Source organism: Macaca fascicularis, chromosome 12 (assembly GCF_037993035.2).
Source record: "Macaca fascicularis isolate 582-1 chromosome 12, T2T-MFA8v1.1".
Taxonomy (NCBI): domain Eukaryota; kingdom Metazoa; phylum Chordata; class Mammalia; order Primates; family Cercopithecidae; genus Macaca; species Macaca fascicularis.
Window position 1 is genome coordinate 93398954 of NC_088386.1, and position 26700 is coordinate 93425653.

Genomic DNA, 26700 nt, shown 5'->3' on the forward strand with positions numbered 1-26700 from the left:
TCTCCCTTCTTGGTTGCTAGCTTACTGGAAATGAGTAAAATATGTTTTCATATAGGATTATATAGAGAAAGGAGGCTGAACCATTGTCAAATAGGAATGTTTTAGGATAGAGACTAAACTCCCCACCTGCATTTATCTGACTTGGATTGTAGCTGTGCTTTGTTAAGAGTCAGTCTTCGGAGGGATTTAGTTGGTTCAGTTCCTTTCACCCTCATGTCTTTTCATCTGACTCCTCTTCCTTGTTATATTTACTCACATTGCAGAATGAACTTAGAATCCTTTCCTGGAACCCGAGTCAAATTATGGAACCCCGAGATCCCAGTAAGCCTTAGTTTATCTCTGCAAGGACTTGACTTCTAAGAATTGGCCTGAGAGCCTGCAATTAGCCTCTGACCACGCGAAGCTTCACCCTGTCACCCCAAACGCTGGGACATTCATACTCAATACCTCCTTTCCTCCAAATTGCTTTGTTTGGCAGAAGGTTTCTTTCTCCCCCTTCCTTCCCCCCAACCTGGATTTTGTTGCATTTCAGGCTCGTTTAGCAAATCTAAACTTCCTAAAATATGCACGGAGCGCCTCCGGGTTCGCACACGCGCGCGCGCGCGCACACCCTGGCTCGAGTACACCAGCCCCGCTGGGCCGGCTCCCAGTTGCAGAACACATTCCATTCTTCGCGCTCAGGCACACCCCTCCGCAGTGAGGATTGGTCGGGCCGAGCCCCCTCGGCGAGGCGAGGCTCCTAAGAGGCCCAGACGCCTGCCAATCCCCACGGGCTGTCAAAACAAGTCTCCCTCCCTGTCACAACAGAGCTGAGTGGAGGCCGCCGCCGCCGCCGCCGCCGCCGCCGCACTTCCTGGGACCGCTGCGCCGCAGTCCGCGGGCAGGTGGCGGGTGCGCCCGGCCGCAGTCGCTCGGCTCTGGCCCCTATCGGGCCGCGGGCGTCCGGACTCCAGAGGCCGCCTGGCTGGGCGCCCGGTGCCTTTTGTCTGGCGCAGAGCCGGCGTTTGCATCACATTTCGGATACCTCTCTCTCTTTTTTCGCCTCTCCTTCTTACTCCCGCCACCGTCCCCCCGCCGGACTGCTAGCCTCCTAGACCAAAGCCCGAGGACGTCTCTGCCCGAGCGATGTCCCCTCTCCAGAAAGTTGCCGCCGCCGCCGCCGCCGCCACCGCCGCCACCGCCGCCGCTGGGCGGTGAAACAAAGTCTGGCGGGGCCGCCTCCCTGTGCAGGAGCGCACCAGTGCCTAGCGGCTGGACTCCGCTGCCGGGCGTCCCGCCTTCTCCCGGGGAGCCCGAAACGCGCCAGGCCATGGCCGAGGGCGCGGCCGGCAGGGAGGATCCAGCGCCGCCTGACGCGGCGGGGGGCGAAGACGACCCCCGAGTGGGCCCGGATGCCGCCGGGGACTGCGTGGCGGCGGCCTCTGGGGGCCGGATGAGGGACCGTCGCAGCGGGGTCGCACTGCCGGTCACCGCGGGGACCCCAGCGGACAGCGAGGCGGGCCTCCTGGAGGCGGCACGGGCGACCCCTCGGCGCAGCAGCATCATCAAGGTAAGCGAAGCCGCGCCGCACCGGGAGCGTGGCTGTGGGTGATGGGCGGGTCGGGGACCCAGGCAGGATGTGCGGTGTCCGGAGGCATCCAGGCTCGGCATTGTTTTCTCCCATCTCCTTCAACGCCAAACCTTCCTTCCTCATCTGGAGGTTCCCAGACTTAGCTGTCAGCCGTGAGACGCACAAGTGACTTCCCCCCCTCCCCCCGACAGCAGAGGAAAAGTTCCGCTTTGCGTCTTTGCGTTCTGATGGATGCTTTCCCTTATTTTCTCTGCAAGCTTCCCTAAACCGTTGATGGAGGGAGGAAGGGAGAATTCAGGATAAATGCAGACCCACCGGATGGTTGTGCATTGCTTTCCAGCGAAGGGTGAGCTTTTCCCGTACAATGAAGAAAATGCACAGCTTACTCTCAAGTGAAAAAAAAAATCCCCTCTAGACTTAAATGATCCCGAAATTCCAAGACATGTGAACTTTCCCGGTAGGCAGGTAGAGTTCTGAGTGGACCCTGCACCACAGTAAAGAGCAATGCAAGAGCCCAGAGTTTTTGCGCTGCAGAAAGCACAACCGGAAAGCAATCAATCCTCCAAGCATTATCCCTTGTCCTTGTGGTTACCACCACATCCAGGGAAAACGCTTCCTGACCCGCTAATCACCTCGCAGAATTTCTCTCCATCCATTTGGCAAGGAATTTGTAAACCTTTTTCCTCCCCTTTCTCTTTCCATCTTCCTTCCACTTGGTGCTTGTTTCTTCTATTTGAGATTTCCTCTTTTGGGAGCATGACTTTGGGGTAAGGTTATTTGGGTAAGAACCCTCGCACAGGCTCTGGAAAAGGGCCTCAGTGTAAATGCAATCAATCATATGCATGTCAAATTAAAATTGATTTTGGTGGAGCAGTCAGTATAAAACGATATATATGTATGTATATATGTAAGTATATATATGAATGACAATGAAAGATGGACTTTGACTTACTATTGAATTTATTGGGTTCACTAATATATTCAAAAGCTCTGTTCAGGGTTAAGCGGCGTAACCAGTCCATCATGCATGTTCCAAACTCCCAGCACCAGCTTAGGTAGACTGACCACAGAATGTGGCTCCAGTATAGTCTTTTTCCCAACACTGACACATGGAAGTTTAAAATCAGTGGAGAAGTTTCTATAATATAGAAAGAAGAGTGGGTGGTAATTACAAATGACTTGGAGTAGTTTCTGTTATGTTGTGGCTTTTTGATTATGTGACAGGAGTGTTCTATTCTGGGTGTGAATTTGGACAAACGGAAATTACTATTTTGTTTTTAAACCACAGGTCAGAAAGCATACTGTTTTGAAACTTAAAAAACATCACAATTAGGAAACACATATATTTTGGATTCTACGATATTGATACTACGTGGTGTCCTGTGTGTGTAAAACAGGCACCACAAGAGACTTTAAAATATATGACAATAAAGAGCAAAAGGCTCTATAATGTTGTAAAAAACAAAAGTCATGGAATATAAGGAATATACAAATTCTTGCAACTGAGTTTGCCACTTTGGAATTGTACTATGCTGGTTTATATTCTCCAAAGGGTCGTTGCTGAGTAATGGTGCCTCTTTTGTTTTGAAGTTTCTTTCTGTGACAAAAAAGAAGGGAGACAACAGAGTATTAACTTGATTTTCCCCCATTTAATAGTGAATGCAATTAACATTTGGTAAATGGCCTTTAAATATATTAGAAAATAAAGTGAATTATTATGTTAGGTTTGTACTGAAAAAGTAACACATACATATAATTTTAAAAAATCAAATGTGGCAAAGGAGTGTGAAGGAAAGACCCTCAGACACTCCACATTCCCACTTACGTAGTCCACCCTCACAGATGTTAACACTTTCTTATGTATGCTTCCAAAATATTCCATGCATATGTAAGCATATATATCTATATGTGTCTATGATGAACTATAGCAGCTCCTGATTGATACAAAAAAATTTGGCTAGAGTTTTACAAGCCTCATAGCTTTAAACATTTTTGAAGCCTAGAGGCTAGTCTAAGGTCGTTGTGATGAACAAACTAATCTTCAAGGATAATCTGGTAGGTCTTTGGTGGGCAGCAGTCATTGGGGTCTGTTCCCAGAGGCCTTAACACCCTTCTAAGTGGAAAAAAAAGCCAGGTGGTAGGCTCTGTTCCACTCCTTCTCTGAGATCAAGAAACCTTTCTGTTGACGTTCTTGAATCTGCTGCCCCGTGGTTTTTTCCCTTTAGGAGAGTAAAAATGAGTTTCCAAAAAAAGTCTAGATCATATAAGAAATACATAGCACATGTTCTATATTGAGAGAAAACGCATTTTTCACAGTTTTGCCAAGAGTTTTTTTAATTTGGAATTGAAATGTACACAAAAAGAAAAGCTTTAGTACATTTTATATCAATTAAAATATTAAATGCTGTTCCAAATAGCTGTAGTGCAGTAATAATTGATATTCATAATGCTGAGCCACTGAAAGGTTGTGAATCATCAAATATTAAATTCTTTTCAGCTCAATTTAAGGTATTGTTTCAGAATAGTGCTATCCTGCCAGAAAACAGACTGTCTTGTATATTAATAAAAAGAATGTTTTCAGTAAATTTGCCCTCCCTAATTTGTGAAAACATGTGTTTAGTTGAGAAAACAATTTCCTTCTGAGCTGAGGAAAACAATGACAACATTTATCTGTATGCATCTTCAGAAATTCTTTCTACTGTCATTGTGTTTCTTCCCCCTATATAACCAATCCTAGCTTTAAAAACATTCAATGTGAGAATTAAACTAAGTTTTAAAAAATCTGTCTACTTTTTCGTATGTTTTTCTGTGTGATTGTTTCAATAGCATTGACATTGATAAATGCTGCATGTTTTTTGGTAAGTGCATTGTTATATACCACAATAATGCAATAGAATCCATTTTAATTTCTTCTTGATGACTTGTGGTTTGAAATGACAAGTTGGATACCTGCAGTATTGATAATCCCTAACAGTTGTTTACTATTCTGCATTTAAATATATTTCCAATTAAGAAAAAAGGCCATTAATTTATCTGGTACTTGATATCAAACTTATAGTATTTAAAATATTTAACATTTTAGATTATAGCTTATAGCCATATAACTCTGTAATGTTTTCAAAATAGGAAGCAGCATAGCTTATTTACTATATTAGATGGTGGGAACTGAGCTACATATGTATTTTAAAAATAGCAGTTGATTTTTCTTCCATTGTGTGTAATACATTGACGGGTTCTACTTTTTTCGAGTTCCTTTTGTTCTACTTAAGAACAAATTCTCTAGGCAAGGAAGAATAGAAATTGTCACTTGGATCTCATGGACATGGGTGTTGAGGATGAAGATGGGAGTTGGGAATGAGGTGCTGAGACCTGCACTGAAGCAGCTACTTGGGTGTTGTTCATGTCTCATTATTTCATATCACGGCAAGTCTCGCTCTATCATGTCATCATGGGCTGGTATGGTGAATTTTTGAACTGCAGCCTCAAAAGTGCCCCTTGGGTACTAGTTGACTCCTATCAAGATTATGGCTTTCCTCAGAGGGGCAAGAGGAATGCAGTTCACATTAAGTTTCTACTGCTATGAGTCATATACTAAACTAGGAGCTTTAGTACATTTGTATCACTTAAACCTCACAGAAAACTCTCTAAACTAGGGAAGGGAGGCACAGAGAGCTACTGTTAAAATCTGGAGTGATGACTGAAAGTCACGTCTGCTTAATTTCAGAGTTTGTGCTCTTGAGTTGGCTCTCAGATGCAAGAAGTCCACAATCCACGAAAACTTTCTAGGTTAGAAACAACCTAAACACGTAAGACAGTGACAGAAGAGTATGCATCTTAGGTCCCACGGTTTGTGGGGTAAATTATCTTTTCTCAACCCTCTTTCCTTCAGTTCAGAACATTTGGAGCTTGATGATTCTAGAAAGGGATTGCAACCTTTTCTGTCTTTGGCTATTTTGTTAGGCCTGTGCTGTACTTGAAAAGGCAGAGCAATCTGGCAGGTGTTCTGCTTGGCATCAATATATGGAGCTTACACCCTATTGTTTTACCCCAGGCCCACTTCCCCCATGTCCCTGCAGACAGTGGAGTTTGTGAAGCATTGCATTCTCTTTTAGGCTGATACGCAGGCGGAAAAAATACCTGGGTCATAGGAATATATATGAATCTAGGGGAGTAAGAAAATGGGGGATCTTCATTTGGAGCTCTGAAAGTGTGTGTGTGTGTGTGTGTGTGTGTGTGTGTGTGTGTGTTTTTTTAAATAGGGACAGTTATGAGGGGAAATTAAATGTGATTAAAAATTAGTTAAAAATTTTAGGCACCCTTTGGATTATATAGGCATTTATCAGCATTTAGAGATTTTATTCTCTATAAATATGTGTTAAAAGTTCCAAATAACCAACTTATGGATGGATTTTGGAGAAATAACCAGAGGATCTGGCCAGCCTTTACTTTACCGTAAGTGTTGCTGAGAGTGTGCCCTGGTGTTTTCAGTTGCGGCTATCCTCCCGAGATGTGATTTGGCTGAATGAATGGCATGAACCTCTTAGGTAGATACGGTCTATGATCCCAGCAACTTCAGTTAGAATGTTACTTTCTCTCAAATTGCCATAGTAACATGGTCACATTTCACCTTAGGAGTGGCTTCTTCTAATTGCAGGGCCTTTCTGATGTGATTTCTTATAGCACCCCTCAAGAAAATGAAGAATAAACTTTAGGTAAACAGCCTTGTCATACTTTGATGAAAGGTTTTTGAAGTGTCTGTTGATTAGTGTTTGCTACTATTATTAGAATTTACAAAATTTGTTTTCTCTTTTGGAAAATATATTAAGGCTAAAAATGTTAGTTAATTACATAGCCATTGAGGGGTTAAACACACATTGTGATTGAGACTGAATAGTGTTTTCCCAACCTTTCCCTTTTTACAATGGAGAAAACAGCTAATTAAATTTTGTACAGTAAAATGTCAATTGAACATTTATTGCCAAATGACACCTCAGGCACAGCAGGGCATTATGAAAAGATATCAGGAGACAGCCGACCTTACCTTGGTGCTACTGAACAAGCAATTCATTAACTGCTTCTAGGCAATGCCACAGCAAACTAATCCGGCAGTGGCCCAGGCAGTAACTCAATGAAGGAATTGTGGCAGTCTTCTCTGCGCCCTCACTCAATTCTGTTCAGCTTTAATAACTGTGAATATTAAAAATAACTCCACATTCAGGAGCAATGTCCAAACTGAGATGTGCTTAACACTGAATATTAAAATAAAACTATACAACTTTAGATGCCTAGACAGAGCTAAGAGGCAGGATCTCAGCAACAGTTAATGAGCCATTGGTTATAAGAAGGAGGGAGAGAATCATTGTGTTGGACTTTACATTGAAATCTAAGGTAATAAATCAATAAACTTTATTATAGTGAAACTTTTCAGTTCTACAAAATCTTATATTTTGAAAAGTGTTTTAATAATGTAAAATAGGTTTATTTGTAGTTTTGTTGACTCTTATTCACCACCCTATCCTAGTTCATCTCTGTATTCTAGTTCCTGTAATAGGAAACAATAGACAGAGTTTATTGTAATTAATGATTATACTAAACTGACAATAACTATTAGGGTCAAGTGGCCAACTTCTGTAACAACAGCATTCAGTCTTACATATTGGCAAATGTATTGTGTATTTCAGCTAACTTTTAATGGCAACAAAATCATAGTATGGCAAAGTATTGGAATAGTCCATTGGATTTAAAATTTGATTTTATTTGTAGTTTTATCTGTAACATCTTTTGTGAATGTAAGAGAGAGATATAACCTAGTTTATTTTCAACAGTGCCATTTAAACTAATCTTATTAATAATCAATCTAGCATTACTTTGAGAAAAGTAGGATTGTACACAGTGAGTAGAAAAGAAGCATTGTTTATATTATTATCACTTCAGAAAGAAGGCAAGTTAATTGTGAAAATAATACAATCTATCAAGACAAAACAACATAAACTATTTTAGTGTGTTTCGTTTCCATATGTTTCTTAATTTGTATTTGTAAATTTATGAAAGTGTGTAGCTATTATAGGCATATGTGTTTTTATAGGCATATTATATATGTGTTTTTCCTTAACCATACATCTTTGTATTCAAAAGTTTAAAATACCTTTGAAAGATAATATCTGCTTTATTCTTATGCTGACCTTTTTCAAGAGCCTTTAATTTTTAACATTTTTACTTCTTTTCTCTTGACCTTTTTTTTAGGTTCAGGGGGTATACATGTGTAAGTTTGTTACTTGGGTAAATTGTATGTTGCTGAGGTTTGGTGTATAAATGATCCTGTGAGCTAGTGAGCATGGTACCCAATAGTTAGTTTTCCAACCCAAGTTCCCTAACCCAACCTTCCCCTTCAAGTAGTCCCCAGTATCTATTGTTCCTCTCTTTGTGTTCGTGTGTATTCAGTGTTTAGCTACCACTTATAAGTGAGAACATGTGGTATTTGGTTTTCTGTTCCTGCATTAGTTCACTTAGGATAATGGCCTCCAACTGCATCCATGTTGCTGCAAAGCACATGATTTTGTTCCTTCTTACAGCTGTGTAGTATTCCATGGTGTATGCATCCCACATTTTCTTTGTCCAGTCCACCACTGGTGAGCACCTAGGTTGATTCCCTGTTTTTGCTATTGTGGAGTGCTGTGATGAACATACAAGTGCATGTGTCTTTTTGGGTAGAACACTGTGTTTTCGTTTGGATATATACCCAGTAATGGGATTGGTTAGTCAGACTGAACTAATTTACATTACCACCAGCAATGTAAAAGTGTTCCATTTTCTCCACAACTTCACCAACATTGGTTGTTTTTTGACTTCTTAATAATAGCCATTCTGGTGTGAGATGGTATCTCATTGTGATTTGGATTTACATTTTTCTAATGATTAGTAATGGTGAGCATTTTAAAATATATTTGTTGGCTGCATGCCTGTCTTTCAAAAACCTTTTAAAAGATGCTATGTACTAAACACAGACTAAGCCCAGGCAATATGTACAAGCAGGCAAACTTGTAATATTTACACGGTACAATATCACGGTTAGAAATGGTGGGATTGTAATGCTACTGAGTGTTCAGAAATCAGAGATACTCAAATTCAGAACACCTTCTCTGTGAGACATTCTCTGATGAGAGGGAGATGGATGCACAAATAAGGCAAAAAGAGACAAAAGAACACTTTAGTGTTAGCTGGGACCAAAATTACAATGTAGAACTCTAGAAAGCTAGATCTGACCTTGTTGTAGGCACTTTTCCCTAAGGCCCAAATGACTTCAAACCAAAGCAAGCCAAATAGCCTGTATATGTAAAGCCCACATCCCACCCCCCAGATCTGACAGCCGATAATGAGGGTAGGCACACCCTGTAGGGTGTAATTAGGGGCACACCAATTAGGGCCAGACAATAAGGAGTCAGGGACATGGTCAGCAGGGGGAGAATATGTTTCCCCTCTAAGCCTCCCTTGGTGCAGGCTAGGTTAAGGCCTGGTTCAGGAAAAGGGCAATGGTGTCAGAAGAGTGATGGCCCTGCTCCCCTACAGGTCAGCCCTGATTGTTGGGTTGGGGAGGAGAGAGAGCAGACGATGCTATGTACACTCTGACCTCTCTCTCCTTTGAAAGCTTCATCCCCATATAACATACCCCATTAATGTCCTTGAACTTGCAATTTCTTAATCATTGATGATGACTAATTTTTGGAAGTGGGGGTGGGGATGGAGGTGAGGGAATTGGAGCCTCATGCTCCCCCTAGAGGCATATATAAAAGATGCAAAGTCATCTTACAGCATTTAGTAAACTCCAGCTTTGAAATATTTTGGAATTATTGATTTCATATCATAATTAAATGTTATATATTTAGAAATGTTATTAATAGTAAGTAGCTTTATTTTTATGTTTAATCTAATATATAAAACACGTAGTAACATCTTGAATTGGTTTTCCTCCTCAGCAATTTTCTTTATAATAATAGCAAATACTAATATCGTTTGTATGATGAGTCTGGCATTGTTTTGAGCATTAATGTGTATCAAATAATTTAATTCTCACAATAATCATATGATATGCATATTATTATTATCTTGATTTTTACAGATGGAGAGATGTTAAGTGACTTGCCTTAGGTTACATAGCTAATAAATGCAGAGCCAAGAAGTAGGTCCAAATAATCTAGCTCCAGAGGTTTCTTTTAATCTTTATGCTTTATATTCTCATCCTCTAAAACAGTATTGATTTAAAGCTTTGCTGGTGTGGAAAAAATAGCAGACTTTTTATTGTTATTTTAAACACTAAGTTCAGCTGACAAATCAAAAAGAAACAATTTTTAAAACAGTTTTGGGAAACTCAAGGATTACTTGAATATACATTTTTTCTCAGTTTCATAGCCTTCCTTTCACATAAAATACCCATGACTTTACTTTAACATTGCATTCCATTTTTCCTTGAGAGGAGTGAGGCTCCTAGTAGTACAAGGATACCTCACATAATCACACTTTGCCTTGTTATACTTTGCAGATATTGCATTTTTTTAAACAACTAGGTTTGTGGCAACCCTGTGTTGAGAAAGTCTACTGGTGGCATTTCATGTCTCATTTTGGCAGCGTGTGCTCATTTTGTGTCTCTGTGTCACATTTTGGTAATTCTCACAAGATTCTTAACTTTTTCATTGTTATTATATCTATTATAGTGATCTGTGATCAGTAATCTTTGATGTTACTGTTATAATTGTTTTGGAGTGCCACAAACTATGCCCATATAATACAGCGAACTTTATTGATAAATGTGTGTGTTCTGACTGCTCCACTGACCAGCTGTTGTCAGTGTCTTTCCCTCTCCTTGGGCCTCCTACTCTGTGAGACACAACAATATTGAAATTAGTTCAGTTAATAACCCTATAATGGCCTCTAAATGTTCAAGTGAAAGAAAAGGTTTCACGTGTCTCACTTTACATCAGAAGCTAGAAATGATTAAGCTTAGTAAGGAAGGCATGTCTAAAGCTGAGATAGGCTGAAAGCTAGGCCTTTTTTGTCAGTTAGCCAAGTTGTGAATGCAAGGGAAAAGTGCTGGAAGGAAATTAAAAGTGCTACTCCAGGAAGCATATGAATGATAAGAAAGCAAAAACAGCCTTCTTGCTGATATGGAGAAAGTTTTAGTGATCTGGATGGAAGACCAAACCAACCACAACATTTCCTTAAGCCAAAGTCTAATTCAGAGCAAGATCCTAACTCTTCAATTCTATAAAGGCCGATAGAGGTGAGGAAGCTGTGGAAGAAAAGTTGGAAGCTAGCAGAGGTTGGTTCATGAGGTTTAAGGAAGGAAGCTGTCTCTATAACGTAAAATTGCAAAGTGAAGAAGCTACAGCAAGTTCTCCAGGAAATCTAGCAGAGATTATTGATGAAGCTGGCTACACTAAAAAGCCTCAAATTAGAAGAAGATGTCATCGAGGACTTTCATAGCTAGAGCAGTAAAATCAATGCCTGGCTTCAAATCTTCAAAGGACAGGCTAACTCTCTTGTCTGGGCTAATGCAGCTGGTAACTTTAAGTGGAAGCCAATGCTCAATTACCATTCTAAAAATCCTAGGGTCTTTATGAATTATGCTAAATCTACTCTATGCCCTACTGAGAGATGACAATGTGCTAGCAGCCCTCACACTCAGCGACTCCTCTGCCTCCGGCCTCGGCGTCCACTATGGCAGCTCTTGAGGAGCCCTTCAGGCAGCCACCGCATGGTGGGAGCCCCTCTCGGGGCTGGCTGAGGCCGGAGCCTCCTCCTGCTGCTTGCAGTGAGGTGTGGAGGGAGAGGCACGGGCGGGAACCGGGGCTGCACTCGCGGGCCAGTGTGAGTTCTGGCGCCGGCGGGTGCAGGCTTGGCGGCCCCACACACAGAGCGGCCAGCTGGTGCCACCCGCCCAGTGCAGTGAGGGGCCTAGCACCTGGGCCAGCAGCTGCGGAGGTTGCGCCTCATACCCCAGCAGTGCCAGGTCCTCCAGGGTCCTCCAGCAGTGCCGCCCGCCAGCGCTACACTCAAATTCTCGCCAGGCCTTAGCTGCCTCCCTGTGGGGCAGGCCTAGGGACCTGCAGCCTGCCATGTCTGAGCTCCCCAACTGTGGTGGGCTCCCCTGTGGCCTGAGCCTCCCGGAGGGGTGCTGCCCGCTGCTCCGTGGTGCCCGGTCCCATCGACAGCCCAAGGGCTGAGGAGTGCAAGTGTGGCTGGGGACTGGCAGACAGCTCCGCCTACAGCCCCGGTTCAGGATCCACTGGGTGAAGCCAGCTGGGCTCCTGAACTGGATGGGGACTTGGAGAACTTTTATATCTAGCTGGAGGATCGTATGTTTACCAATCAGCACTCTGTATCTAGCTAACCTAGTGGGGACTTGGAGAACTTTTCCATTTAGCACTCTGTGTCTAACTCAAGGATTGTAAATGCACCAATCAGCACTCTGTCAAAATGGACCAATCAGCTCTCTGTAAAATGGACCAATCAGCAGGATGTGGGTGGGGTCAGATAAGGGAATAAAAGCAGGCTGCCTGAGCTAGCAGCTGCAAGCCAGTCTTCTCCTCTTCCATGCTGTGGAAACTGTGGTCTTATTGCTCTTTGCAAGAAGTCTTGCTGCTGCTCACTTTTTGGGTCCTTGCTGCCTTTATGAGCTGTAACACTTACCCTGAAGGTCTGCAACTTCACTTCTGAAGCCAACAGAGACCATGAACCCACCAGGAAAAATGAACAACTCCAGACAGGCTGCTTTTAAGAGCTATAACACTCGCCACAAAGGTCTGCAGCTTCACTCCTGACAGCGAGACCACGAACCCACCAGAAGGAAGAAGCTCCAGACACATCTGAACGTCTGAAGGAACAAACTCTGCACACACCATCTTTAAGAACTGTAACACTCACCGCGAGGGTCCACGGCTTCATTCTTGAAGTCAGTGAGATCAAGAACCCACTAATTCCGGACACACTATGAATGGAACAACAAAACCTAGATGACAGCACATATGTTTACAGCATGGTATACTGAATATTTTAAGCCCACTGTTGAAACCTTCTGCTCAGGAAAGAACTTTCCTTTCAGAATACTACTGCTTGTTGGCAATGCACCTGGTCACCTAAGAGCTCTGATGGAAATGTAGAGGAGATTGTTTTCATCCTGTTACATAAGATCCATTCTGCAGCCTATGGATCAAGGAGTAATTTTGACTTTCAGGTGTTATTTAAGAAATACATTTCATAAGGCTATAGTTGCCATAGATAGTGATTCATCTGATGGACCTGGGCAATGTAAATTGAAACCTGGAAAGGACTCACCATTCTAGGAACCATTAAAAACATTCGTGATTCATGGAAGGAGGTCAAAATATCAACATTAGCAGGAATTTGGAAGAAGTTGATTCCAATCTCATGGATGACTTTGAAAGGTTCAGGACTTCAGTGGAGGAAGTCACTGTAGATGGGGTGGAAATAGCAAGAGAACTAGAATTAGAAGTGGAGCCTGAAGATGTGACTGAATTGCTTCCATTTCATGATAAAGATTGAATGGATGAGGAGTCGCTCCTTATGGATGAACAAAGAAATTGGTTTCTTGAGATGGATTTTACTCCTTGTGAAGTTGTTATGAGCATTGAAATAACAACAAAGGATTTAGAATATTACATTAACCTATTTCATAAAGCAGCAGCAGGGTTCAAGAGAGTGGACTCCTATTTTAAAAGAGGTACGGTTGTGAGTAAAATGCTATCAAACAGCATTGTAAGCTACAGATAAATTTTTCATGAAGGTAAGAGTCAATAAATGTGGCAAACTTCACTTTTATCTTGTTTTAAGAAATTACCACAGCCACCCAAACCTTCAGCAACCACCACCCTGATCAGTCAACAGTGTTCAAAATGGAGGCAACGCCCTCCACCAGCAAAAAGATTATGACTGGCTGAAGGCTCATAATCATTGTGATTATGGCTAATGACCATTAGCACTTTTTAGCAATAAGGTATTTTAAAATTAAGATTATATACATTGTACTTTTAGATGCAATGCTATTACACGTTTAATAGACTACTGTATAGTGTAAACATACATTTTATATGCACGGGAAACAAAAATATTTGCGTGACTTGCTTTTTTGTAATATTTGCTTAATTGTGATGGTCCAGAACTGAATTTACAATATCTGTGAGGTATGCCTGTATATTTTATTCTTTGACTGAAGTTATCTTCTTTACCGTGAAGCAAGAGTTTATGGTCCAACTTTGGTATAAATTATATAGGCTAAGGATGGACCATTACTTAATTACTGCAACCTGTTATGAATTATTTTATATTTTGATAGCTTTGTCTCCCAGCATAAATAAATAAATAAATAAATAAAATAAAGAGCATTTAAGTTTCGAGTCCAAGAAGTTGCAACTTTTGTTTAGTGGTAGGAGAGCTGATGCTATATGGTCGAGATTTCCTCCTAATTAGCTTTGAGGTAGATATAGTGCCTTATATGTAGGAGGAACATGTTAAATATTTGTTAAATTGCATTAAACTGAAATTCTGTCTGATCACTTAATTTCTTATTTTTGGTAGAAATTCCAAAGTCAATATGTGGGAAATTGAAATATATGATTATGTCATGAAATTAGTGCCACTGTGGATGCTTTATTGTGTTAAAGGTAATGAATCCATTCTGCTGTGCAGAGATTTAGTGTTATGGCCAAATGGTACCCAGAAGTTTGTCCCCATAACTTGGAGACTGCCTAGTGTTAAAGGTACAGTCAGCTCTCTTTTGTATGTCAGTTTAAATTATCTATCTGAAGTTATGTTAAATTAGTGAAAGGTACAGTTCTTTGGCTCTCTCTCTAGTATTACAGCACTTATGCAATAAAGTATTTGGTCACATTCTCTTAAAGTGATTTTTTTTTGTCCCAAAAGGGTTCTCCCAAGCATTTGAAACCTAAAAAACTTTTTTTTTCCTGATACTTTCTCATGTTTATTTAGCGTGGGAACAAGCTAGTTTTGTGATAAATGAAGTGATGTTTCTATGTGCGTGTGTGTGCGCGTGTGGGTGCGTGTGTATACTTATGCTAGGTATATTGGAAGTCAGAAGTCTCAACAGGACGTAACATTTATTTTATTTTTTTAGTAGAGATGGAGGTTTTGCTATGTTTCCCAGGCTAGATTTGAACTCCTGGGCTTAAGGGATCCTCTCACCTCAAACTCCCACGTAGCTGGAACTATAGGCCTGTGTCCCCATGCCTGGTTTTAGGTAACATTTTGATCCCCAGTTTTCTTTCCTACAACTGGGAAGATGGTCTTTATCCAGAGACATCATCATCAAAGTAAGAACTGCATAGGCTGTGAGAAGTCACAAGCAGAAATGTTAGCTGTTAAGCTTGACCAGTAGTTGAGGTTTCTGAAAGGAGCAAAGAGAAAGAGGGATCAAGGTGTGCTAGAGGAGAATGGAGTCAGATGGGACCATGCTTATAAATGGGCTGAGTAAATGCCTTGACAAATGTGTTTACTTGAATCATTCTGCCAGAAGTTGTACATTTTGGAATTTATTTGTTTATTTTTTAAATTTTGATTGTCTTTGGTTCTTTTGGAGAACTTTTAACTGATGGGCACCTGACACCTTCACACACTTAGCAGTGATCATTGGACACAAAGCTCTTTGGGTCTAAAGATTCCTGAGAAGAATCAAGGGAGGACTGTTCTGGGTTGTTGGTGGTGATGATTGGCATTAAAAGTAAGCGTTGTCTACTTGGCCATTTTGCTAACCCCAGCTCTAGGAAAGTCCAGGGAGATTCTTCATTGTGGCACCTTCAGTATGATAGATTTACCGATAGGGAGAAATGACCTCTGACAAACAAATCATCGTAGAAGTTGGTGTACTAGGATGGAAGTAGTTGTGAGTGCTGGAATTAGCCACTACTGCTTTAAAAAAGGCTCTAAGTATTCACATACTCAGGCAACCATGACCCTCTCTTCCTTACTAAGAAGCTGCCTTCACTACCTTCACTATTTCTTTTTTTTTTTTCTTTTTTTAAATTATTATTATACTTTAAGTTCTAGGGTACATGTGCATAACGTGCAGGTTTGTTACATATGTATACTTGTGCCATGTTGGTGTGCTGCACCCATCAACTCGTCAGCACCCCTCAACTCGTCATTTACATTAGGTATAACTCCCAATGCAATCCCTCCCCCCGCCCCCCCCCCCCATGATAGGCCCCGGTGTGTGATGTTCCCCTTCCCGAGTCCAAGTGATCTCATTGCTCAGTTCCCACCTATGAGTGAGAACATGCCGTGTTTGGTTTTCTGTTCTTGTGATAGTTTGTTAAGAATGATGGTTTCCAGCAGCATCCATGTCCCTACAAAGGACACAAACTCATCCTTTTTTTTTTTAAAATTTATTTATTATTATTATACTTTAAGTTGTAGGGTACATGTGCATAACGTGCAGGTTTGTTACATATGTATACTTGTGCCATGTTGGTGTGCTGCACCCATCAACTCGTCATTTACATCAGGTATAACTCCCAATGCAATCCCTCCCCCCTCCCTCCTCCCCATGATAGGCCCCGGTGTGTGATGTTCCCCTTCCTGAGTCCAAGTGATCTCATTGTTCAGTTCCCACATATGAGTGAGAAATGCGGTGTTTGGTTTTCTGTTCTTGTGATAGTTTGCTAAGAATGATGGTTTCCAGCTGCATCCATGTCCTTACAAAGGACACAAACTCATCCTTTTTTATGGCTGCATAGTATTCCATGGTGTATATGTGCCACATTTTCTTAAAATGCTCATCATCACTGGCCATCAGAGAAATGCAAATCAAAACCACAATGAGATACCATCTCACACCAGTTAGAATGGCGATCATTAAAAAGTCAGGAAACAACAGGTGCTGGAGAGGATGTGGAGAAATAGGAACACTTTTACACTGTTGGTGGGATTGTAAACTAGTTCAACCATTATGGAAAACAGTATGGCGATTCCTCAAGGATCTAGAACTTGATGTACCATATGACCCAGCCATCCCATTACTGGGTATATACCCAAAGGATTATAAATTATGCTGCTATAAAGACACATGCACACGTATGTTTATTGTGGCACTATTCACATAGCAAAGACTTGGAATCAACCCAAATGTCCATCAGTGACAGATTGGATTAAGAAAACTCATCCTTTTTTATGGCTGCATAGTATTCCATGGTGTATATGTGCCATATTTTCTTAATCCAGTCTGTCACTGATGGACATTTGGGTTGATTCCAAGTCTTTGCTATTGTGAATAGTGCCACAATAAACATACGTGTGCATGTGTCTTTATAGCAGCATGATTTATAATCCTTTGGGTATATACACAGTAATGGGATGGCTGGGTCATATGGTACATCTAGCTCTAGATCCTTGAGGAATCGCCATACTGTTTTCCATAATGGTTGAACTAGTTTACAATCCCACCAACAGTGTAAAAGTGTTCCTATTTCTCCACATCCTCTCCAGCACCTGTTGTTTCCTGACTTTTTAATGATGGCCATTCTAACTGGTGTGAGATGGTATCTCATTGTGGTTTTGATTTGCATTTCTCTGATGGCCAGTGATGATGAGCATTTTTTCATGTGTCTGTTGGCTGTATGAATGTCTTCTTTTGAGAAATGTCTGTTCATATCCTTTGCCCACTTTTTGATGGGGTTGTTTGTTTTTTTCTTGTAAATTTGTTTGAGTTCTTTGTAGGTTCTGGATATTAGCCCTTTGTCAGATGAGTAGATTGCAAACATTTTCTCCCATTCTGTAGGTTGCCTGTTCACTCTGATGGTAGTTTCTTTTGCTGTGCAGAAGCTCTTTAGTTTAATGAGATCCCATTTGTCAATTTTGGCTTTTGTTGCTGTTGCTTTTGGTGTTTTAGACATGAAGTCTTTGCCCATGCCTATGTCCTGAATGGTACTACCTAGGTTTTCCTCTAGGATTTTTATGGTATTAGGTCTAACATTTAAGTCTCTAATCCATCTTGAATTAATTTTTGTATAAGGAGTAAGGAAAGGATCCAGTTTCAGCTTTCTACTTATGGCTAGCCAATTTTCCCAGCACCATTTATTAAATAGGGAATCCTTTCCCCATTTCTTGTTTCTCTCAGGTTTGTCAAAGATCAGATGGCTGTAGATGTGTGGTATTATTTCTGAGGACTCTGTTCTGTTCCATTGGTCTATAGCTCTGTTTTGGTACCAGTACCATGCTGTTTTGGTTACTGTAGCCTTGTAGTATAGTTTGAAGTCAGGTAGCGTGATGCCTCCAGCTTTGTTCTTATGACTTAGGATTGTCTTGGAGATGCGGGGTCTTTTTTGGTTCCATATGAACTTTAAAGCAGTTTTTTCCAATTCTGTGAAGAAAGTCATTGGTAGCTTGATGGGGATGGCATTGAATCTATAAATAACCTTAGGCAGTATGGCCATTTTCATGATATTGATTCTTCCTATCCATGAGCATGGTATGTTCTTCCATTTGTTTGTGTCCTCTTTTATTTCACTGAGCAGTGGTTTGTAGTTCTCCTTGAAGAGGTCCTTTACATCCCTTGTAAGTTGGATTCCTAGGTATTTTATTCTCTTTGAAGCAATTGTGAATGGAAGTTCATTCCTGATTTGGCTCTCTGTTTGTCTGTTACTGGTGTATAAGAATGCTTGTGATTTTTGCACATTAATTTTGTATCCTGAGACTTTGCTGAAGTTGCTTATCAGCTTAAGGAGATTTTGGGCTGAGACAATGGGGTTTTCTAAATATACAATCATGTCATCTGCAAAGAGGGACAATTTGACTTCTTCTTTTCCTAACTGAATACCCTTGATTTCTTTCTCTTGCCTAATTGCCCTAGCCAGAACTTCCAACACTATGTTGAATAGGAGTGGTGAGAGAGGGCATCCCTGTCTTGTGCCAGTTTTCAAAGGGAATTTTTCCAGTTTTTGCCCATTCAGTATGATATTGGCTGTGGGTCTGTCACAAATAGCTCTTATTATTTTGAGGTACGTTCCATCAATACCAAATTTATTGAGCGTTTTTAGCATGAAGGGCTGTTGAATTTTGTCAAAAGCCTTTTCTGCATCTATTGAGATAATCATGTGGTTCTTGTCTTTGGTTCTGTTTATATGCTGGATTATGTTTATTGATTTGCGAATGTTGAACCAGCCTTGCATCCCAGGGATGAAGTCCACTTGATCATGGTGGATAAGCTTTTTGATGTGTTGCTGAATCCGGTTTGCCAGTATTTTATTGAGGATTTTTGCATCGATGTTCATCAGGGATATTGGTCTAAAATTCTCTTTTTTTGTTGTGTCTCTGCCAGGCTTTGGTATCAGGATGATGTTGGCCTCATAAAATGAGTTAGGGAGGATTCCCTCTTTTTCTATTGATTGGAATAGTTTCAGAAAGAATGGTACCAGCTCCTCCTTGTACCTCTGGTAGAATTCGGCTGTGAATCCATCTGGTCCTGGACTTTTTTTTGGTTGGTAGGCTATTAATTATTGCCTCAATTTCAGAGCCTGCTATTGGTCTATTCAGGGATTCAACTTCTTCCTGGTTTAGTCTTGGAAGAGTGTAAGTGTCCAGGAAATTATCAATTTCTTCTAGATTTTCCAGTTTATTGCGTAGAGGTGTTTATAGTATTCTCTGATGGTAGTTTGTATTTCTGTGGGGTCGGTAGTGATATCCCCTTTGTCATTTTTTATTGCGTCAATTTGATTCTTCTCTCTTTTCTTCTTTATTAGTCTTGCTAGCGGTCTGTCAATTTTGTTGATCTTTTCAAAAAACCAACTCCTGGATTCATTGATTTTTTGGAGGGCTTTTTGTGTCTCTATCTCCTTCAGTTCTGCTCTGATCTTCGTTATTTCTTGCCTTCTGCTAGCTTTTGAATGTGTTTGCCCTTGCTTCTCTAGTTCTTTTAATTGCGATGTTAGAGTGTCAATTTTAGATCTTTCCTGCTTTCTCTTGTGGGCATTTAGTGCTATAAATTTCCCTCTACACACTGCTTTAAATGTGTCCCAGAGATTCTGGTATGTTGTATCTTTGTTCTCATAGGTTTCAAAGAACATCTTTATTTCTGCCTTCATTTCGTTATGTACCCAGTAGTCATTCAGGAGCAGGTTGTTCAGTTTCCATGTAGTTGAGCGGTTTTGGTTGAGTTTCTTAGTCCTGAGTTCTAGTTTGATTGCACTGTGGTCTGAGAGACAGTTTGTTATAATTTCTGTTCTTGTACATTTGCTGAGGAGTGCTTTACTTCCAATTATGTGGTCAATTTTGGAGTAAGTACGATGTGGTGCTGAGAAGAATGTATATTCTGTTGATTTGGGGTGGAGAGTTCTATAGATGTCTATTAGGTCTGCTTGCTGCAGAGATGAGTTCAATTCCTGGATATCCTTGTTAACTTTCTGTCTCGTTGATCTGTCTAATGTTGACAGTGGAGTGTTGAAGTCTCCCATTATTATTGTATGGGAGTCCAAGTCTCTTTGTAAGTCTCTAAGGACTTGCTTTATGAATCTGTGTGCTCCTGTATTGGGTGCATATATATTTAGGATAGTTAGCTCTTCCTGTTGAATTGATCCCTTTACCATTATGTAATGGCCTTCTTTGTCTCTTTTGATCTTTGATGGTTTAAAGTCTGTTTTATCAGAGACTAGTATTGCAACCCCTGCTTTTTTTTGTTCTCCATTTGCTTGGTAAATCTTCCTCCATCCCTTTATTTTGAGCCTATGTATGTCTCTGCATGTGAGATGGGTCTCCTGAATACAGCACACTGATGGGTCTTGACTCTTTATCCAGTTTGCCAGTCTGTGTCTTTTAATTGGAGCATTTAGTCCATTTACATTTAAGGTTAATATTGTTATGTGTGAACTTGATCCTGTCATTATGATATTAACTGGTTATTTTGCTCGTTAGTTGATGCAGTTTCTTCCTAGCTTCGATGGTCTTTACATTGTGGCATGTTTTTGCAATGGCTGGTACCGGTTGTTCCTTTCCATGTTGAGTGCTTCCTTCAGGGTCTCTTGTAAGGCAGGCCTAGTGGTGACAAAATCTCTAAGCATTTGCTTATCTGTAAAGGATTTTATTTCTCCTTCACTTATGAAACTTAGTTTGGCTGGATATGAAATTCTGGGTTTAAAATTCTTTTCTTTAAGAATGTTGAATATTGGCCCCCACTCTCTTCTGGCTTGGAGAGTTTCTGCCAAGAGATCTGCTGTTAGTCTGATGGGCTTCCCTTTGTGGGTAACCCGACCTTTCTCTCTGGCTGCCCTTAAGATTTTTTCCTTCATTTCAACTTTGGTGAATCTGGCAATTATGTGTCTTGGAGTTGCTCTTCTTGAGGAGTATCTTTGTGGCGTTCTCTGTATTTCCTGGATTTGAATGTTGGCCTGCCCTACTAGGTTGGGGAAGTTCTCCTGGATGATATCCTGAAGAGTGTTTTCCAACTTGGTTCCATTTTCCCCCTCACTTTCAGGCACCCCAATCAGACGTAGATTTGGTCTTTTTACATAATCCCATACTTCTTGCAGGCTTTGTTCATTTCTTTTTCTTCTTTTTTCTTTTGATTTCTCTTCTCGCTTCATTTCATTCATTTGATCCTCAATCGCTGATACTCTTTCTTCCAGTTGATCGAGTCGGTTACTGAAGCTTGTGTATTTGTCACGTATTTCTCGTGTCATGGTTTTCATCTCTTTCATTTCGTTTATGACCTTCTCTGCATTAATTACTCTAGCCATCAATTCTTCCACTTTTTTTTTTTCAAGATTTTTAGTTTCTTTGCGCTGGGTACGTAATTCCTCCTTTAGCTCTGAGAAGTTTGATGGACTGAAGCCTTCTTCTCTCATCTCGTCAAAGTCATTCTCCGTCCAGCTTTGATCCGTTGCTGGCGATGAGCTGCGCTCCTTTGCCGGGGGAGATGCGCTCTTATTTTTTGAATTTCCAGCTTTTCTGCCCTGCTTTTTCCTCATCTTTGTGGTTTTATCTGCCTCTGGTCTTTGATGATGGTGACATACTGATGGGGTTTGGTGTAGGTGTCTTTCCTGTTTGATAGTTTTCCTTCTAACAGTCAGGACCCTCAGCTGTAGGTCTGTTGGAGATTGCTTGAGGTCCACTCCAGACCCTGTTTGCCTGGGTATCAGTGGCAGAGGCTCAGTTGAAAATACAGAAATCACTGGTCTTCTGTGTCGCTCTCCCTGGGAGTTGAAGACTGGAGCTGTTCCTATTCGGCCATCTTGCTCCGCCCCTCCACCTTCACTATTTCTTTGCCCAAACCCTTTTCCCGAGGCTGAGTAAGGGAATGACTGGAAGGGAGAAAGTAGACTTAGAGGTTGTGGGGAGGCGGAGCTATGGTTCCTGAAGAGAGCCTATTCTTTCCACTTACCTCATTGTAGGGTGAAGAGATAATGACCCTTACTGAGGTTGAGAAAGGACTCAAGTGATGATTCTGTTTTGTTTGTTTTGAGATGGTGTCTCACTGTGTTGCCCAGGTTGAACTTGAACTCCTGGCTTCAAGCAGTCCTCCTGATTCAACCTTCCGAGTAGCTGGGACTACAGCACATGCCACTGCACCTGGCAAAGAGATAACTCTTGAGTGTAAGATTGGACTGGTAATGGTGGTGGCATTTAACTGTCTCCTTCTCCACCAAGTCTCCCTGTAAGTTTGGACTGGTGCCTATCTGTCTTTTCTTGAAAGACATTGAGTTACTGGACCATCAGAGCAGATGCTCTCCTGTTTGTGGAGAAAGAGGACACTAGAAGACATCCAGTCCTCTTGCTGCTGCCCCACCCAAAGAGGTTTCTTGGGTGAAGGGACCCTGGTAACAAAAGGCTGGGACAGGAGCTGGTGAGAGGTGGTAGGGAAAAGGTCAATGTTCACGCCAAATCTCCCACACCAGGATAATAAATGTGTGAGGAAGAAGGGCACTATGGGGAATAAGCAACCCCATAAAGAGTCAGCATTTGGATGCCAATGCTGGTTTTGGTTCTCTCCAAAAGTCAGCATTTGGAGAGAACCAGTGGTCAGTTCAGTGTTAATTTGAGGAGTAGAGAAAACCAACCCAGTGGGGCCTGCAACATCCCTATGGGGCCATCCTATGGAGGAACTTTGGCTTCGTTTATTCATCCTCCAGCTCAAGCCTAGAAAGGAAATGTAGCAGGGAAGAGAAAGGGAGAAGTGGGTAGAGTAGACCCATCCCCAGCCCTAGCCACTAAATCTACCATTCTAGCTTGCCGTGGGGGCTGTGAAGTAGAGAAGACCTTGAATTAAACATGAAATTGAAGTTTTAAAATGAGTAAGACTGAATAAGGACTCAAAAGAACCCTTCTGATAATGGAAAGAGAATGATACACTATGGAATCTGAGTAGGCTATCAGTAATAACTGGAGTACACAGAGACAAAGAGGATCTGAGAATGGGTAGTTAGGGAAAAAATGTTTATACCACAACTTGAGATTGTTTAATTATTCAATTACATTATTATAGAATTGGAGAGCTGAATGGGAGCTTAGAGACCATTTTCCAATTCTACCCTTTCATTTTACTAAGCCAGCTGTCTACCATCCTCCCATTCTTTCAGAGAATCATTAAAATGAGATTATTTGTGATAATTAGATAATGTAATTAAAACTGTTTATGATACCAGGGATAGGTAGTGGAGGTTTCTTTCAAGCATTCATGTTATAGAATGATAATGAGCATACCATTGTCAAGATCTTACAATAGCTTCACTTCTTGTAACAGTCTGGGAAGACCTGTAGCTATCATTATCACTTCTGCCTTACAGATGAGGAAGCCAAGGCTCACTGTTATGTGCGCGCGCGCGTGTGTGTGTGTGTGTGTGTAGTAGGGTTGGGGGAAGGCATATTTTTACTTTTCATTTTCTTTTATCTTCCAAACCTGCAACCTGAAAAAACAAGCAATGATTTCAGAATATATTCATCTGGCTGGAATGGACTTGAGCAGAAAAACAAAAGTTAAGGTGGTTCAACCCTGGCTAGTTTTGCAATAAAAACAACCACCATTTATTGAGTTAGGTGCATATATGTTATTTCATTTAAGTTGGAAGTAGGAAGGATCTAAGAAAAAGCAATGGATCTGAAGTAATTGTTTTGGCACAACTCCTAGGGCTGGGGATTGGGCTTCTCGCTCTTCAAAACTTACATGTCAGCAACCCCAAGTATTAGTTTCTTGTTGTGCTGTAACAAGTTGCTACAAACTTAGTGGCTTAAAACAGCACAGATTTATTATCTTATAGTTCTAGAGTCATTTATTGTGTTCCTCTATGCATTGTCAGTGTAATGGGGTATGTATGCCAGCCTGTATGGTAGTGTAAGATATTAAAATAGAACAAAGCCCAGTTTTCTTAGCACTGCTTATATCAAAGTGTGATTTCCATGTAAGCTCACATCATAGGGAATCAGTTGCAATCTGGTTTCATGGATAACAAGACCAGGTTACGGAATGTTTTTCGTTGCATAAAGCCTGTTAAAAGCCAGAAGAGAAAAGCAATACTTTCTGCTGACATTAGGATCAACTGAGAATATAGTGGGCTTAGTGGCATTAAATAAGATAAAAAAGTTGAAATCAAAAATTTAAACTCTCTAGATGTAGATATTAGGTATTTATTTACATAAAATGAAAATTCTGAAGTGGATATTTTTGCTCTTCTGAACTTCTTCAAGAAAAATTTGGAGAAAGCAAAACTGTGATTTAAGTTCTTTACCCACTGTGCCTAATACCTTACTATCTTTTAAAGAATTTGCTTTTTTACAAGCTACAAAAACATTGCTCTGAGGCTTCGTATGGATATTAAAGCTTAATTGTGTTTATCTGATTACATTTTAAACCTTTCTGTATTCTTATTAATGGTTTAAATTTTGATATTTAGGTCTTACATTTGAAAATGGCTTAAACATTTTAAAGATCAAGTAGATGGTTAAGGTGGATTATTTATCTTATTCCTATAAGGATCACCGTGCTATAACCCACAAGGACTGTCTTTGTAGTTTTCTTCGAGTGCTCTTTTTCCCCCCGATCATTTGGGTCTTCTCCTTTAGAATAGTTTATTCTGTTTTCAGTGTTCAAGAAGTATATCACTGGTGGTGGTACTCAGCCCTCCAAATTATTGTTTGCTTTGGAGGAGATAGTTGGCTTGATCTACATCTGAACTTAAAATTTCACTATAAAAATCTTTTTTAAAGGGGGAATTTAGGTGAGAATATTTATACATGAACTTCTGAACTTTTGGAGTGAAGAGGTCCACTCTCCATATTTATAAATACTTTCATTTGATGGGAGGCTATGTTGCTCTGACAAAGAGATCCCTACACATAGTGACTCAAACAAGATAGTTTATTTCTTTAATAAGTAACATTAAGCAGGTTATTACAAATTAGGTGGGTGTCTCTGCTCCATAAAGTCATTCAGGGATCCAGATTTTTTGGTCTTCTTTTTGGGTCACCGCTTAAGATGTTGACTTGTCCCTTTGATGAAAAAGGCCTATCACCACATTTGCCTTCTATTTCGTAAGAAGGGGGATGAGGAAAGTGGAGGGTGATTAGCTTCTTTTTAAGGAAGTGACCTGTAAGTTGCACAAGCCACTTCTGTTCATATCCCACTGGCCCATTGGCCCATTGGTCATATGCCATACCCAGCTGCAAAGAAGGCTGGAAAATGTAGTCTTTATCTGGGTGGCCATGTGCTTAGGTAAAGATTAGGAGATTCTTATTAGTGAAATGAGCAAGAGGAGACTGTAAGTTTTTGTGGAGGTTAAAACAGTTAGTCATGGGACATATTCTTAATTTGGAGAAGGGACCAAAGTGTTTTGTAATAGGAGGGAATCAGACATTATTTTGTTTTTGGGTTCACATTGTTTAACCTGGTTAGGAAAATTGACCAGAACATGGCTCATGTGATACTGGGGTCTGTTTCAATATCTATATGAGCCAGTTAGCTTCAAAATGATGTCTCACAGAGATGGACTGCACTTTTTATCCTGACTTTCAAATGTATACCATATGTGAATCATAGATAAACTCCAAGCAAGAACAATTTAGGATGCCTTGAGTAACTGTTGTGTGCCACACGCTGTCTGAAAGATCCTGTGGTGAACTTTTAGGAGAGCCTTTGGAGGTCATTTTTCAGTTAACCACACTAGGGCAGGAACCCTTCTAGATGTGCAGAATTTGCTTCCAGTCAGCAGGGTGTTGCTTCTCTTACTAGGGAGCCAATTTCATTTTCAGTCTGCTTTTGTTGTTTGAAAAAATTCTTATGTTGAGCCCAAATCAAGTTATTCTCTGACACTTTTCTTAGGCAATCCTATTTCTACCTTCAGGAGCTATAAAGAGTAAGTTTAAGTTCTCACATGACAGCTCTTGACATATTTGAAGGGAGTTACGTGGGTGTCTCCTCCCACATTCCCACTATAATAAATAACCCCTGACATTTATTGGGTGTTTACCATGTTGCAGACACTGTTCTAAGCACTTTACATGTGTTAACTCATACCAATTCTTACTAGTCTTATGAAATAAGGACTCTCTGCCCCATTTCATGGATGAGGAAACTGAGGCACAGGCAGGTTAAGTATTTGCCCAGATTCACACAGTAAGTGGCATGTTCTGATTTGTCAGTGTTTCATTTGAAATGGTGTTCCTAGACCTCAACACTGGTTGCTATGCCAGATGCACTGTGGTCCACCATAGTGTGAGACACTATGCTCCTGAATTTGAGAGGATATGATGAGTTCACCAAAGGTAGGCTTGATATGGCAGCTGGAGTCAATTTAATATGATGGAGTTAATTTAATATGATGTATTTTTGTATTGTACTTTTCTTCAATAGGGAAGCAATTATAGGTAAAAATCATAGGTAAAAATTCAGTTACAATGATTTTCTATTTTTCCTTTTAAGAGAGGGGCTCTCCCTATGTTGTCCAGGCTGGTCTTGAACTCCTGGGCTCAAGTGATCCTCCTGTCTTGGCCTCCCAAAGTGGTGGGATTACAGGCATGCACCACTGCACCCAGCTTAAAGATGATTTTATTAATAACTATGTGAAACAATAGAAATAAATTAGGGATTAGGAGAATGGCTAGAAGTTTCTAGAATTAAGTGCTAG

At 40.7% G+C, this 26700-nt stretch overlaps 1 protein-coding gene across 3 annotated transcripts in view; it reads left to right on the forward strand.

Moving 5' to 3' along the window:
* The first annotated feature begins 822 nt into the window (after positions 1-822).
* PLCL1 (phospholipase C like 1 (inactive)) overlaps positions 823-26700 on the forward strand; it is a 356424-nt gene continuing 330546 nt past the window's right edge. For all 3 annotated transcript variants that reach the window (XM_065525829.2, XM_065525831.2, XM_005573841.5), the window contains exon 1: positions 823-1549. In XM_065525829.2, coding sequence (XP_065381901.1) covers positions 1310-1549 — 240 coding nt within the window. In that variant the 5' untranslated portion in view covers positions 823-1309. The remainder of the gene's footprint in view (positions 1550-26700) is intronic.